This window comes from Pan paniscus, chromosome X, assembly GCF_029289425.2.
Source record: "Pan paniscus chromosome X, NHGRI_mPanPan1-v2.0_pri, whole genome shotgun sequence".
Lineage (NCBI taxonomy): Eukaryota > Metazoa > Chordata > Mammalia > Primates > Hominidae > Pan > Pan paniscus.
Window position 1 is genome coordinate 174,807 of NC_073272.2, and position 14,270 is coordinate 189,076.

General features: G+C 63.8%; 1 protein-coding gene across 3 annotated transcripts in view; it reads right to left on the bottom strand.

Annotated features, from left to right (window-relative positions):
- The window catches only part of LOC117977740 (serine/threonine-protein phosphatase 2A regulatory subunit B'' subunit beta), a 64,063-nt gene that overhangs the window by 35,427 nt on the left and 14,366 nt on the right, over positions 1 to 14,270 (bottom strand). Inside the window, exon 1 of one of the 3 annotated variants that reach the window (XM_055106401.2) lies at positions 11,918 to 12,072. The exons of the other annotated variants lie outside the window; for them this stretch is intronic. Coding sequence (XP_054962376.1) covers positions 11,918 to 12,043 — 126 coding nt within the window. The 5' untranslated portion in view covers positions 12,044 to 12,072. Of the gene's footprint in view, positions 1 to 11,917; positions 12,073 to 14,270 lie in introns of those variants that run through there. 3 annotated transcript variants of the gene reach the window in all.

The following is a 14,270-nucleotide window of genomic DNA, read 5'->3' on the forward strand; positions in this document are numbered from 1 at the left end:
CAACTACCCAGGGGACGGGGCTGTGTCCTCCTCCTCCATCAACTACCCAGGGGACGGGCTGCGTCCTCCTCCATCAACTACCCAGGGGACGGGCTGTGTCCTCCTCATCAACTACCCAGGGAACGGGCTGTGTCCTCCTCCTCCATCAACTACCCAGGGGACAGGGCTGCATCCTCCTCCATCAACTACCCAGGGGACGGGCTGTGTCCTCCTCCATCAACTACCCAGGGAACAGGGCTGCGTCCTCCTCCTCCATCAACTACCCAGGGGACAGGGCTGCGTCCTCCTCCTCCATCAACTACCCAGGGGACAGGGCTGCGTCCTCCTCCTCCATCAACTACCCAGCGAACGGGCTGTGTCCTCCTCCATCAACTACCCAGGGGACAGTGCTGTGTCCTCCTCCATCAACTACCCAGGGGACAGTGCTGTGTCCTCCTCCATCAACTACCCAGGGGACAGGGCTGCGTCCTCCTCCTCCATCAACTACCCAGGGGACAGGGCTGCGTCCTCCTCCTCCATCAACTACCCAGCGAACGGGCTGTGTCCTCCTCCATCAACTACCCAGGGGACAGTGCTGTGTCCTCCTCCATCAACTACCCAGGGAACAGGGCTGCGTCCTCCTCCTCCATCAACTACCCAGGGGACAGGGCTGCGTCCTCCTCCTCCATCAACTACCCAGGGAACAGGGCTGCGTCCTCCTCCATCAACTACCCAGGGGACGGGGCTGCATCCTCCTCCATCAACTACCCAGGGAACGGGGCTGCGTCCTTCTCCATCAACTACCCAGGGGACGGGGCTGCGTCCTCCTCCTCCATCAACTACCCAGGGGACAGGGCTGCGTCCTCCTCCATCAACTACCCAGGGGACGGGGCTGCGTCCTCCTCCATCAACTACCCAGGGGACGGGGCTGTGTCCTCCTCCATCAACTACCCAGGGGACGGGGCTGTGTCCTCCTCCATCAACTACCCAGGGGACGGGGCTGCATCCTCCTCCTCCATCAACTACCCAGGGGACGGGGCTGCGTCCTCCTCCATCAACTACCCAGGGGACGGGGCTGTGTCCTCCTCCATCAACTACCCAGGGGACGGGCTGCGTCCTCCTCCATCAACTACCCAGGGGACAGTGCTGCGTCCTCCTCCATCAACTACCCAGGGGACAGGGCTGCGTCCTCCTCCATCAACTACCCAGGGGACAGGGCTGCGTCCTCCTCCATCAACTACCCAGGGGACGGGCTGTGTCCTCCTCCTCCATCAACTACCCAGGGGACGGGCTGTGTCCTCCTCCATCAACTACCCAGGGGACAGGGCTGCGTCCTCCTCCATCAACTACCCAGGGGACGGGGCTGCATCCTCCTCCATCAACTACCCAGGGAACAGGGCTGCATCCTCCTCCATCAACTACCCAGGGAACGGGCTGTGTCCTCCTTGACCAACTACCCAGGGGACAGGGCTGTGTCCTCCTCCATCAACTACCCAGGGGACAGGGCTGCGTCCTCCTCCTCCATCAACTACCCAGGGGACGGGCTGTGTCCTCCTCCATCAACTACCCAGGGGACGGGGCTGCGTCCTCCTCCATCAACTACCCAGGGAACGGGGCTGCATCCTCCTCCTCCATCAACTACCCAGGGGACAGGGCTGCGTCCTCCTCCATCAACTACCCAGGGGACGGGCTGCGTCCTCCTCCTCCATCAACTACCCAGGGGACGGGGCTGCGTCCTCCTCCTCCATCAACTACCCAGGGGACGGGGCTGCGTCCTCCTCCATCAACTACCCAGGGGACGGGCTGCGTCCTCCTCCATCAACTACCCAGGGGACGGGCTGCATCCTCCTCCTCCATCAACTACCCAGGCGACGGGCTGCATCCTCCTCCTCCATCAACTACCCAGGGGACAGGGCTGTGTCCTCCTCCATCAACTACCCAGGGGACAGGGCTGCGTCCTCCTCCATCAACTACCCAGGGGACGGGCTGCGTCCTCCTCCATCAACTACCCAGGGGACGGGGCTGTGTCCTCCTTGACCAACTACCTAGGGAATGGGGCTGCGTCCTCCTCCTCCATCAACTACTCAGAGGACGGGACTGTGTCCTCCTCAACCAACTGCCATGGAGGAGGGGTCCAAGGAGGAAGTCCCCATACCAATGGACCACAGCTCAGGGCCTTTGCACCCACAATCCTGACTGCCTGGATCAATCCAGGACTGGGTCCAAGCTCCAGTGTCCTCACAGAGAAAACAGCCCACCCAGCCACTCCCACAGGATCCTCACCCCAGGTCACAAGGGTCCCACCGACAGCGCCCCAACTGTCCCCACCCTGCCACTCCCACAGGACCCTCACCGCAGGTCACAGGGGTCCCACAGTCAGCGCCCCAACTGTCCCCACCCTGCTGTCCCTACAGGACCCTCACCCACGGTGAGACTCAGTTGTTTTTCTCTGATCCCCATCTAGGAGGAACAGAGGCTGCCTCCATAACCTGGGGCAGAGCAGGCTTCCCACAGTAGCTGCCGACTGAGTGCTCCTTCAGCACAGCTTTACCTGAAGGGCACACCCCTTCCCTGTGATTCAGGACGTGACCTCTGTGTCCTGGGGCAGGAGGTCCCTGCATCTCCCCGAGCCCACTATCCCACAGTGCATCTCCCCGAGCCCGCGATCCCGCAGTGCATCTCCCCGAGCCCCCCATCCCACAGTGCATCTCCCCGAGCCCACCATCCCACAGTGCATCTCCCCGAGCCCCCCATCCCACAGTGCATCTCCCCGAGCCCCCCATCCCGCAGTGCATCTCCCCGAGCCCGCCATCCCGCAGTGCATCTCCCCGAGCCCGCGATCCCACAGTGCATCTCCCCGAGCCCCCCATCCCACAGTGCATCTCCCCGAGCCCGCGATCCCGCAGTGCATCTCCCCGAGCCCGCGATCCCGCAGTGCATCTCCCCGAGCCCACGATCCCGCAGTGCATCTCCCCGAGCCCCCCATCCCGCAGTGCATCTCCCCGAGCCCCCCATCCCACAGTGCATCTCCCCGAGCCCGCCATCCCGCAGTGCATCTCCCCGAGCCCACGATCCCGCAGTGCATCTCCCCGAGCCCGCGATCCCGCAGTGCATCTCCCCGAGCCCGCGATCCCGCAGTGCATCTCCCCGAGCCCGCGATCCCGCAGTGCATCTCCCCGAGCCCGCCATCCCGCAGTGCATCTCCCCGAGCCCGCCATCCCGCAGTGCATCTCCCCGAGCCCCCCATCGCACAGTGCATCTCCCCGAGCCCCCCATCCCACAGTGCATCTCCCCGAGCCCCCCATCCCACAGTGCATCTCCCCGAGCCCACCATCCCACAGTGCATCTCCCCGAGCCCCCCATCCCACAGTGCATCTCCCCGAGCCCGCGATCCCACAGTGCATCTCCCCGAGCCCCCCATCCCACAGTGCATCTCCCCGAGCCCGCCATCCCGCAGTGCATCTCCCCGAGCCCGCCATCCCGCAGTGCATCTCCCCGAGCCCACGATCCCGCAGTGCATCTCCCCGAGCCCGCGATCCCGCAGTGCATCTCCCCGAGCCCCCCATCCCGCAGTGCATCTCCCCGAGCCCCCCATCCCGCAGTGCATCTCCCCGAGCCCCCCATCCCACAGTGCATCTCCCCGAGCCCCCCATCCCGCAGTGCATCTCCCCGAGCCCCCCATCCCGCAGTGCATCTCCCCGAGCCCACAACACATTCCCACAGCAGCGCCTTCCCGTCTCTCGCTGCGGGGGTCCCACTGCGGAGCCTGCGGCTCTTCCCCCTTCATCACGCTGGGTTCACACAGCTCTGCTATTTGGGGTACGGAACTGACCCCGCGAATATTCTGCAGTGAGCTCTCAGGCTCCTGTGTTTGGCAATATAGCAATGACCTGGGTACACAAACCAACCTTCCTGCTGAAAACTGCCAAGAACCCTGGACAGAATAGTTCACAAACGTCTTCTAGACGGCGCCCACAGGCTGGCAGGAAAGGAGGACACCTCAGGCCACAGCTGCCTGGAAGGAAGAACCCGGGAAAGCCCGTGGAGCCTGAACAGGCTCTGCCTTCAGAAGCGTGGGCCGAGCGGGCTCACCCGAAATCTCTCACAGCCTCGCAGAACTCTGAGGAAGAGGAGGCAAAACGCACGGTCCTCCGGGGAAGCTCCCAGAACGCATCACCTTCAGTGGGAAGAATGAGCTCCAAGTAAATCCCCAGCGTGCCTCCGGCCCCAGGAATGAAAGGAAAGTTGCAGCCTTCACCTGGAGGTGCTGGTATGAGCTGGGCAGGGGGGAGTTCTCCCCCGAGAACTGACGGCTACAGCCGACTCTCCTGCAGGTTTGCAAACCAAACTCACATCACCAGGATGATGCGAAAACCCTCAAACCGGCCGGGCGCAGTGGCTCATGCCTGCAATCCTGGCGCTTTGAAAGGAGGCTGAGGGGGGACAGACTGTCTGAGCTGAGGAGTTCAAGACCAGCCTGGGCAACATGGCAAAACTTCATCTCTACTAAAAAACAAAAAAAAAACAAAAAAAAACAGAAAACAAAAAGACACAGGAGATATATGTGACTTAAGGACCCAGAGGCTACACATTTTTTTTTTGAGATGGAAAAAGAGCAGGCAGACAGTAGAGAAACCTGGTGTCGCTGTATTAACATCCATGAAGTGACACAAGGTGATGGACAGACCTGGAGACAGACAAGCCACCAAGGAACGCTGAAGAGGTCAGTCAGGGGAAGACAGGATGATGCTAACTTTATCCATGCCTGACAACGCAGCCTCGGCACTGATCAAGTAAACACAACTGGACACAAACTCAGCCCGCCAGGAAAGGCGGAGCCCACCCACCCCGGGCACCGACACGGGGAAGGCCGGGACCACCCACCCCGGGCACCGACACGGGGAAGGCCGGGACCACCCACCCCGGGCACAGACACGGGGAAGGCCGGGACCACCCACCCCGGGCACCGACACGGGGAAGGCCGGGACCACCCACCCCGGGCACAGACACGGGGAAGGCCGGGACCACCCACCCCGGGCACCGACACGGGGAAGGCCGGGACCACCCACCCCGGGCACCGACACGGGGAAGGCCGGGACCACCCACCCCGGGCACCGACACGGGGAAGGCCGGGACCACCCACCCCGGGCACAGACACGGGGAAGGCCGGGACCACCCACCCCGGGCACAGACACGGGGAAGGCCGGGACCACCCACCCCGGGCACCGACACGAAGAAGGCCGAGTCCACCCACCCCGGGCACCGACACGGGGAAGGCCGGGACCACCCACCCCGGGCACCGACACGGGGAAGGCCGGGACCACCCACCCCGGGCACCGACACGGGGAAGGCCGGGACCACCCACCCCGGGCACCGACACGGGGAAGGCCGGGACCACCCACCCCGGGCACCGACACGGGGAAGGCCGGGACCACCCACCCCGGGCACCGACACGGGGAAGGCCGGGACCACCCACCCCGGGCACCGACACGGGGAAGGCCGGGACCACCCACCCCGGGCACCGACACGGGGAAGGCCGGGACCACCCACCCCGGGCACCGACACGGGGAAGGCCGGGACCACCCACCCCGGGCACCGACACGGGGAAGGCCGGGACCACCCACCCCGGGCACCGACACGGGGAAGGCCGGGACCACCCACCCCGGGCACCGACACGGGGAAGGCCGGGACCACCCACCCCGGGCACCGACACGGGGAAGGCCGGGACCACCCACCCCGGGCACCGACACGGGGAAGGCCGGGACCACCCACCCCGGGCACCGACACGGGGAAGGCCGGGACCACCCACCCCGGGCACAGACACGGGGAAGGCCGGGACCACCCACCCCGGGCACAGACACGGGGAAGGCGGAGCCCACCCACCCCGGGCACCGACACGGGGAAGGCCGGGACCACCCACCCCGGGCACCGACACGGGGAAGGCCGGGAACACCCACCCCGGGCACAGACACGGGGAAGGCCGGGACCACCCACGCCGGGACCACCCACCCCGGGCACAGACACGGAGAAGGCCGGGACCACCCACCCCGGGCACAGACACGGGGAAGGCCGGGACCACCCACGCCGGGACCACCCACCCCGGGCACAGACACGGAGAAGGCCGGGACCACCCACCCCGGGCACCGACACGGGGAAGGCCGGGACCACCCACCCCGGGCACCGACACGGAGAAGGCCGGGACCATCCACCCCGGGCACCGACACGGGGAAGGCCGGGACCACCCACCCCGGGCACCGACACGGGGAAGGCGGAGCCCACCCACCCCGGGCACCGACACGGGGAAGGCCGGGACCACCCACCCCGGGCACCGACACAGAGAAGGCCGGGACCACCCACCCCGGGCACCGACACGGAGAAGGCCGGGACCACCCACCCCGGGCACCGACACGGAGAAGGCCGGGACCACCCACCCCGGGCACCGACACGGAGAAGGCCGAGTCCACCCACCCCGGGCACTGACGCGGGGACGGCCGAGTCCACCCACCCCGGGCACCGACGCGGGGAAGGCCGGGACCACCCACCCCGGGCACTGACACGGAGAAGGCCGGGACCACCCAACCTGGGCACCGACACAGGGAAGGCCGGGACCACCCACCCCGGGCACCGACACGGGGAAGGCCGGGACCACCCACCCCGGGCACTGACACGGGGACGGCCGGGACCACCCACCCCGGGCACAGACACGGGGAAGGCCGGGACCACCCACCCCGGGCACCGACACGGGGACGGCCGGGACCACCCACCCCGGGCACAGACACGGGGAAGGCCGGGACCACCCACCCCGGGCACTGACACGGGGACGGCCGGGACCACCCACCCCGGGCACAGACACGGGGAAGGCCGGGACCACCCACCCTGGGCACCGACGGGGGGAAGCTGGGCCCACCCACCCCGGGCACCGACGGGGGAAGGCCGGGACCACCCACCCTGGGCACCGACGGGGGGAAGGCCGGGACCACCCACCATGGGCACCGATGGGGGGAAGGCCGGGACCACCCACCCCGGGCACTAATAGACGAGAGACGGAACAAACAACACAACCACCCCATGCGGGCACGGGAGATTTACAAGTTTAATCTCATGGACAGAAATAGACTCGGCCCCAGCACAGCTGCAGAGCACACATTCTTTTCAACACGCACAGCTCACTTGGGAAGTGGCCACCTCTCGGGCCGAGCAGCAGGTCTCAGGGGGTTCTGAAGGAATCACAGGGACTGCTGCCCTGCCCCGAACGTAGCCGGTGAGGCCAGGCATCTACGGTAAACACAGGAGGAGCAAAAACAGCTGCGTGTGCGTGGAAGAAGAATTCTAAAGCCAGCCGCCTGTTCATTAAAAAGTTCAGACAAACCAGAGGGGCCTGTGGGGGCCAGGTCATCCACTTTAAATCCTCCTCGGTACGTGTACTTTAAAAAAGCGCCCGTCACCCAAAGCACACTGATAAAGACGACACCCTGCCTCCCAACAAGCTATTTCTGTCGAGGGCACCGAGAAGGCAGCTCCCTGACTCATCACAATTCCAGAAGTCACAGATACATGTGTCGCCCTTCCAGAGTACACCCACAGTTTTGCAAAACACGTCCATATACGACCAAAAACAAAGGCTGAGCCTGACACTGAGGCTGCCTGTTTTTGCGTAGAAGTGCGTGCGCTTGATGGGTGCAGGTGAGTGTACCCCGAGAACACGGGCCACGTGCACCGTGACACATCCTCTCGCGACACCGGCCTCGGGCAGACCCCCGCGTGTGCACAGGGTGCGCACAGCAGGCAGGGCGCGGTGACCAGCAGAAATGGCCCTCGCCCCAACTGCAGCAGGACCGGACACCACGATCAAAGCCACAGAGGAGGTGCCGGAGCAGCAGGGGGCCGGCGGAAGGCACGCTCAGTACAGGCTGCAACGCACAGCTGTGCCCCCAGGAGCCCCTGCTCTGCAGCGGCCCCCACTCTGCAGCGGGAGGCGGAAGCACGGGAGGCTGTGGTATGGAATCAGGGACGGGGGGTTCGGCCGGGACCCACACTCATGGATTCCAGCTGAGCCCCTCGCCCACCCAGATGACGGACACCGCCTGGAAGGCAGGGCCTGCTGCAAGCTCTGAGCTTTCTTCTCGGCCCAGCAGTCGACTCCCAGGGACCCTCCGCGAGGGCTGGTAGAGGGCTGCCAGCTACACCTGCAAACCACACGCTGGACAGCTAAACACAGGAGTCAGAAAGGTCGGTGTTTACACAGAGGAGCCGAACACGGAGATGAGAGGCCCCGCGTGTGGGTTTAAAAATCCCCTCTCTAGCAAAGAGGGAGAACTGGTGTGGAGGGGTCGACACAGAAACGCAGCAGGTCCAGGTGTCTGAGTTGGCCAGAGCTCACGTGGGCTAACATTCACTCAGACACGACTGCAGCCGAGCAACCGGGCCTCAATGGATGCTGAGAGACGTCGGCTGGGCCTGCAACCACACCTGCAGCCCAGGCACTGGCGCCTGCACCCACGGCTGCAGCGAGGTGTGAGTCTCCACAGAGCTTGCACCCACACCTGCAGCCCAGGCACTGGCGCCTGCAGCCACGGCGGCAGCGAGGCGTGAGTCTCCACAGAGCTCAGAAGGCTGGGCTGGGGAACGTGGGGATCATTCTGTCCACCAGCCAAGGGGTGACGGTGGATGCCGCGCAACACAGCGAGGGGAGGATCTGGCACCCTCCCTGCGTCCGCAAGCCCCTGGCGGATGCTCCTGAGCTTGGTCTTCTGTGTGGACGTTCCCACCCGGGCTTCTGTTTCCCCTTAACCCCCCTTGCTGCAGCTCCCTGCCAGGTGGGGAACCCAAGCCCTGCCTTGTCCGTGCCACTGCCCAGGGACTGGCATCCTGGGCAGCGTCCTGGCCAAACCGAAGGCTGCAAGGGTTTTGGTGAGCACTGGCCGTGGGAGGGGAACGGCACGTGCCCTGGCGGTGAGAGCAGGAGGTGCGTCAGGGACGCCCAGAGCCCAGGCTGTCACCACGCTGAAGTCAGTTCCAAGTACAGTGGGGCTGCCGCGTAGGGGACGGCGCTTTCAGCCGTGCGTGGTGCTGTGCAGGGTCTGTGCGTCCACCCGAAGGACCCCGTGGGGACGCCGGACAGTGTCTGTGTGACCAGGACAGGTGAAGAGGGGCGTCTGTGTGCTGAGTCAGTGTGTGGGGAGCGGGAGGGTCACTCCCCAGGCGGGGAGGGCCAGGCTAGGCAGCACAGCTGTCCTGGGCTGGGAACAAGGTCTGAGCTGTCCTGCTGTTGCCGAGAATCCCTGGGCAGGAGGCGCAGGCAGTGGCTCCGGCAAGAAGAGCTCAGCCAAGCAGCTGCACGGCCCCACTCCAGGTACATGCTGGGTCCTACAGTGAGAGCATGAGCCGTGTAACATGCCATCGTCACACGGGAGCCTCCCCGGACCCACGGCGAGAGTACGTGTAACACGCCATCGTCACACGGGAGCCTCCCCGGACCCACGGCGAGAGTACGTGTAACACGCCATCGTCACACGGGAGCCTCCCCGGACCCACGGCGAGAGTACGTGTAACACGCTATCGTCACACGGGAGCCTCCCCGGACCCACGGCGAGAGTACGTGTAACACGCTATCGTCACACGGGAGCCTCCCCGGACCCACGGCGAGAGTACGTGTAACACGCTATCGTCACACGGGAGCCTCCCCGGACCCACGGCGTGAACGCATGCTGTTCCGTTCCCAAGGCCGGCGGTCGCTGAACCCCCCCACCCCCCGAGTTTGGTTTGTCAAGGATGCCGGTGACAGGGAAGTGGGCAGTGGCAGGGAAGAGGAGGAGCTTGGGTTCACCACCTGGGCAGGCAGCACCCGCCAGGGGGTTAGTGGGAACAGAAGCCCAGGTGGGACGTCGCAGTCAGAAGATCAAGCTCAGGAGCACCCGCCAGGGGCTCGTGGGTGCGGCCAACGTTGGCCGCGGAAGGCCGTGCCCGTCAGAGGACCCCTGAAAACAGTACCGTGCTGCCCGGCCGGGAGCATCCGAAGGCGGAGGTGCGGCACCCCAACACGTCCAGTGGCTCCAACACGGGTGCTCCCTGACAACCCTGAGGGTGTGTCCAAGTGGGGTGGACCCAACAGACAGAGCCCACACTCACGCGCGGAGTGAAAGCAGCCAGGAAACGTCCCCTTCTCCCCCAACACCACCCCCACAAATACCCCAAAATACGCCTGTAATTCCTCCACCACCCCTCAGACAACACGCATTTCACACGTCTGTCCTAACTCCCTAAAAACGTGGAAACCTATTTTCTGTAAAATGAAGCAAACTTCTGTAAACGGAATTCATGATTTCCCAGAAACTGACTTTTTAAAAATAAACAGTCCTCACAGGTGCATCGTCACCACAGCCCCCCACAGAAGAGCCAGGGCCCCACTGCAGGGCTGAAGGGCTTCCTCATCCAGCCACGTGCGAGCTAATCACCTCATTGACTCTGCGACCAGCCAGCTGGCATCGCCCAGCACCTCCCAGCACCTCCCACCATCTAGAGCAAATCCCGCACGAGGCTGATCTCACTCTTCGCAGGTTAAGAGGATTTTAAAGAAACCAGCCTCGCCCTTACCCACTTACAGGCAAAATGTCAAAACCTGGAAGACAGAGGTCAAAAACTCCGAAGGAGTGCAAAAGTTGATGTGAGATCTTATGGAAAAAATTTCAATTAAAATATCAACAGAAAGAAGTGGGTCTTCCTCCCCCTTCAAGCAGGATGCCTTGGTTCAGCTTGATGTTAGGCCACTCGTTCCAGACTCTTGGAACTGAGTTTGAAAAGCGCGTCTGATGTGCCACGTGGCTGTGAGGCGCCCGCCACGCACACCCTGTCTGGATGAGATTCGGATCAGATTCGGCTGCAGCCAAACCCTAAATTCTCAGATTATACCGGGATTGTCACAGGAAGACTCTTACACGTTTAAATCACATGGTACTCGTAAAACTAACTCATACAATATACACGGGGTACAGACACAAATTTTACTTCCCTGAGCACTTTTGAGAACTGAGATTAAATTTCAAAGCCAGCTGGGGCGGAGGCTCATGCCCCTATTCCCAGCACTTTGGAAGGCCCAGGTGGGCGATCACCTGAGGTCAGGAGTTCAAGACCAGCCTGGCCAACATGGTGAAACCCCGTCCCTACTAAAAATGCAAAAATTAGCCGGGCGTCGTGGTGCACGCCTGTAATCCCAGCTACTCGGGAGGCTGAGGCAGGAAAATCACTTGAACCCAGGAGGTGGACGTTGCAGTGAGCCGAGATAGCGCCGCTGCACTCCAGCCTGGGCAACAGAGAGGCTTCGTCTCAAATAAATATAAATATAAATATAAATAAATAAATTTCAAAGCCACTGAGTTACTGAATAAAACCACGCTGCATAAATAGTCCGGTATGTGAGTGATATCTCAACCGACTCTTAAGTTAGCCAGTGGGAAGGAATGCTGAGTATTGCAATAACGCCGGGAAAGTTTCACCCACCCGACGCCTTTACGAAGGGTGAAGGAGTTTCCCGATGTTTATTACCAGCAATGCAAGGTATATTTAAATTAAAAATCTGTCTGCAGCGAACACTCCCAGGCGCTGACGGCTCTCAGCCCCCTTGGTTGATCACAGCAAGGCGCGCACTCACAGCCAAAACTCCCGGGAAAGGAGCGAGTGCTCTTTTCAAAGGCCGGTTTTCCTAAGAAGCTTGGCACCGCTTCCCACAGAGCAGCACCCGGTTTTCGGCGGCGTGCGGCCCGAGCGGGTCCCCTGCGCCCACAACTGTCCCTGAAAATCTGGCGTTTGGGCCCCGCCACGCAACAACGGGTGCACGGCCAGCAGCGGCGAGCGGGGGCCCACGCGGGGCCGGGAGGGCAGGGCTCGCCGGGCCGGGAGGCCTCGCCCGGTGTCGGGCAGCCGCGGGGCGCGCGGGGCTGACCTGCTGGAAGGCCTTCAGCCGCTTCTTGAACCGAGAGGGCAGCACGAAGTCGCAGCCGCGGGCCAGCGAGGCCAGCTCCTGGCGCAGGTCGGGGTCCTGGCGCAGCGAGCGCTCGCGGAGTCGCATGCCGTCGGCGCGCAGGGCTCTCCGCGGGCCGGGCCGGGCCGGGCGCCGCGCTCTCGGGGCAGGGCCGGGCCGGGTCTGGCGGGGCGCTGCAGGCGTGGCCCGGGCTCAGCGCGCTCCATGCGTCGTCCGCCAGGCGCTCTGGGGCCGGGGCCCGCGCCGCGCGCATTCCTCAGGCTGAGGAGGGCGCATGGCGCCGGGGGTGGGGGCGGCCGCCTCTCCCGACCCGCGACTGTGCAGACCCGGCTGCTCTCGGCGCTGCTCTCCTCTCCTCCTTCTCCGCTCCCCGCACTGCCCTCCGCTCCCTCCGGTCCTCTTCTCTCCTCTCCCCGTTCGGCTGGGCCGTCCGGCCGGGCAAGGGGGCGCTTTCTGCACCGCGGCAGCCGTCACGTGGCTCGCCCTGGAGCGCGCATCAACAGGTCCCCGAGAGGAGAGCCTGGGCGGAGCGCGCATCAACAGGTCCCCGAGAGGAGAGCCTGGGCGGAGCGCGCATCAACAGGTCCCCGAGAGGAGAGCCTGGGGACGGCCTCGGGGACCCAGGCGAAGGCGCTCCCCGCGAGAAGTGAGGTCCCCCCCCCCCACGACAACACCAGAGCTGGCTGCAGGCTCGGTGCCGGCTCCGGCTCGCCCCTCCAGAGCACAGGGCACGCCAGGTGCAGCTGCGCCTCCACAAACACGCACGGCAGCCCAGACATCCCGGCAGCCCGGCATCAAAGCGCGCCGGCATCTCCGCCCCTCCCCAGACTTCAGGAGTTTCTAGAATACAGCTAAGCTGCAGTGGGCATCCAGGATCTCGTCTTCTCTGCCACTGCTCACTGTGATAACTGCGCTTGTTTGCAATCTTATTTAGAACAAGAAAAGAGGGGCGGTGGAAAAGGGGGACGGGCAACTTTAAATGAGGGTGAGCTGACATTCCGGGGGCCTGCACCTTGATCTCACCGGGAAGGAGACAGGATACCTTCGGGCTGAGGGTCAGAAACTGGCCACATTCCTGCCAGGCTGAACGCTGTCAGCAGAAAGCCTCCCGGGTCCCCGATCAGGAAGGTCCTGCGTGACCGCCTGCATCTGTTACAGTCAATGAACCTCCTTGGACGGGTCACTATCACCCCGAGTCAACAGCGTGCACTGGGCTCTCCCGCTGCCGCACGCTCTGTTGAGTCTGGAAAAACGCAGGATGACACGGATCTACCACTGTGGGGTCACGCAGAGGAGTTTCCCTGCCCTGAAAAACGTCTGTGTGGCACTAACGCACCCAACCCCCGCAAGCCCCGATCTGTTTCCTGTCTCCATCGTTTTCCTTTTTCCGAGTGTCCTAGACTTGGAGCCAGCAGTCTGCAGCCATCTCAGCCTGGCCCTTTCTTCTCCTGCAACCTTCCACACCACCTCTGACGCCCACCACGGCCCCCCACCCGCAAGGCCCCTTCCAACTCTTCTTAGGGGTACGCCCCTCTACACTTCCTTCTCTTCCACCTCCTTCCCTTCTCCAGCCATCCCCGGATCCCTCCATCCTTCTCACTTCCTTACTGTCCTTGAGGATTCAGAAGTCGGCCTCTGACCCCCTGTAAGTCTCCAAACGGAAGCTTTAAGACAGCACCAGAGGGAATGTGCTCAAACCACCAGGAGACGATTTAAACAAGTGCACCCAATAACCCACGATGCGGGGCGCAAACTCACACGGCAGAGGTGTCATCCAGTCACCCACATGCGGGGCGCAAACTCACAGGGCAGAGGTGCCGCCCAGTGACCCACATGCAGGGCGCAAACTCACAGGGCAGAGGTGCCGCCCAGTCACCCACGATGCAGGATGCAAACTCACAGGGCAGAGGTGCTGCCCAGTAACCCACGATGCGGGGCGCAAACTCACAGGGCAGAGGTGCCGCCCCGTCACCCACGATGCAGGGCGCAAACTCACAAGACAGAGGTGCCGCCCAGTCACCCACGATGCGGGGCGCAAACTCACAGGGCAGAGGTGCCACCCCTTCAGTTCAGATCAGCACTACACACGGTCGGCCTCCCAAACGCAGCTAGGGGAACCAGATTGGGAGCCAACCTCCTGTGGTCTCCCTCCGAAAGTCAAAGATCAAACCCAAAATGCGGGGGAAGCGAGCCAACGGAGGCACAATCCTCACACTCAGGCAACACGCTCTGTCCTGCCACGCCGGGTGACACACGCCCTGTCCTGCCACGCCGGGTGACACACACCCTGTCCTGCCACGGCGGGTGACACACA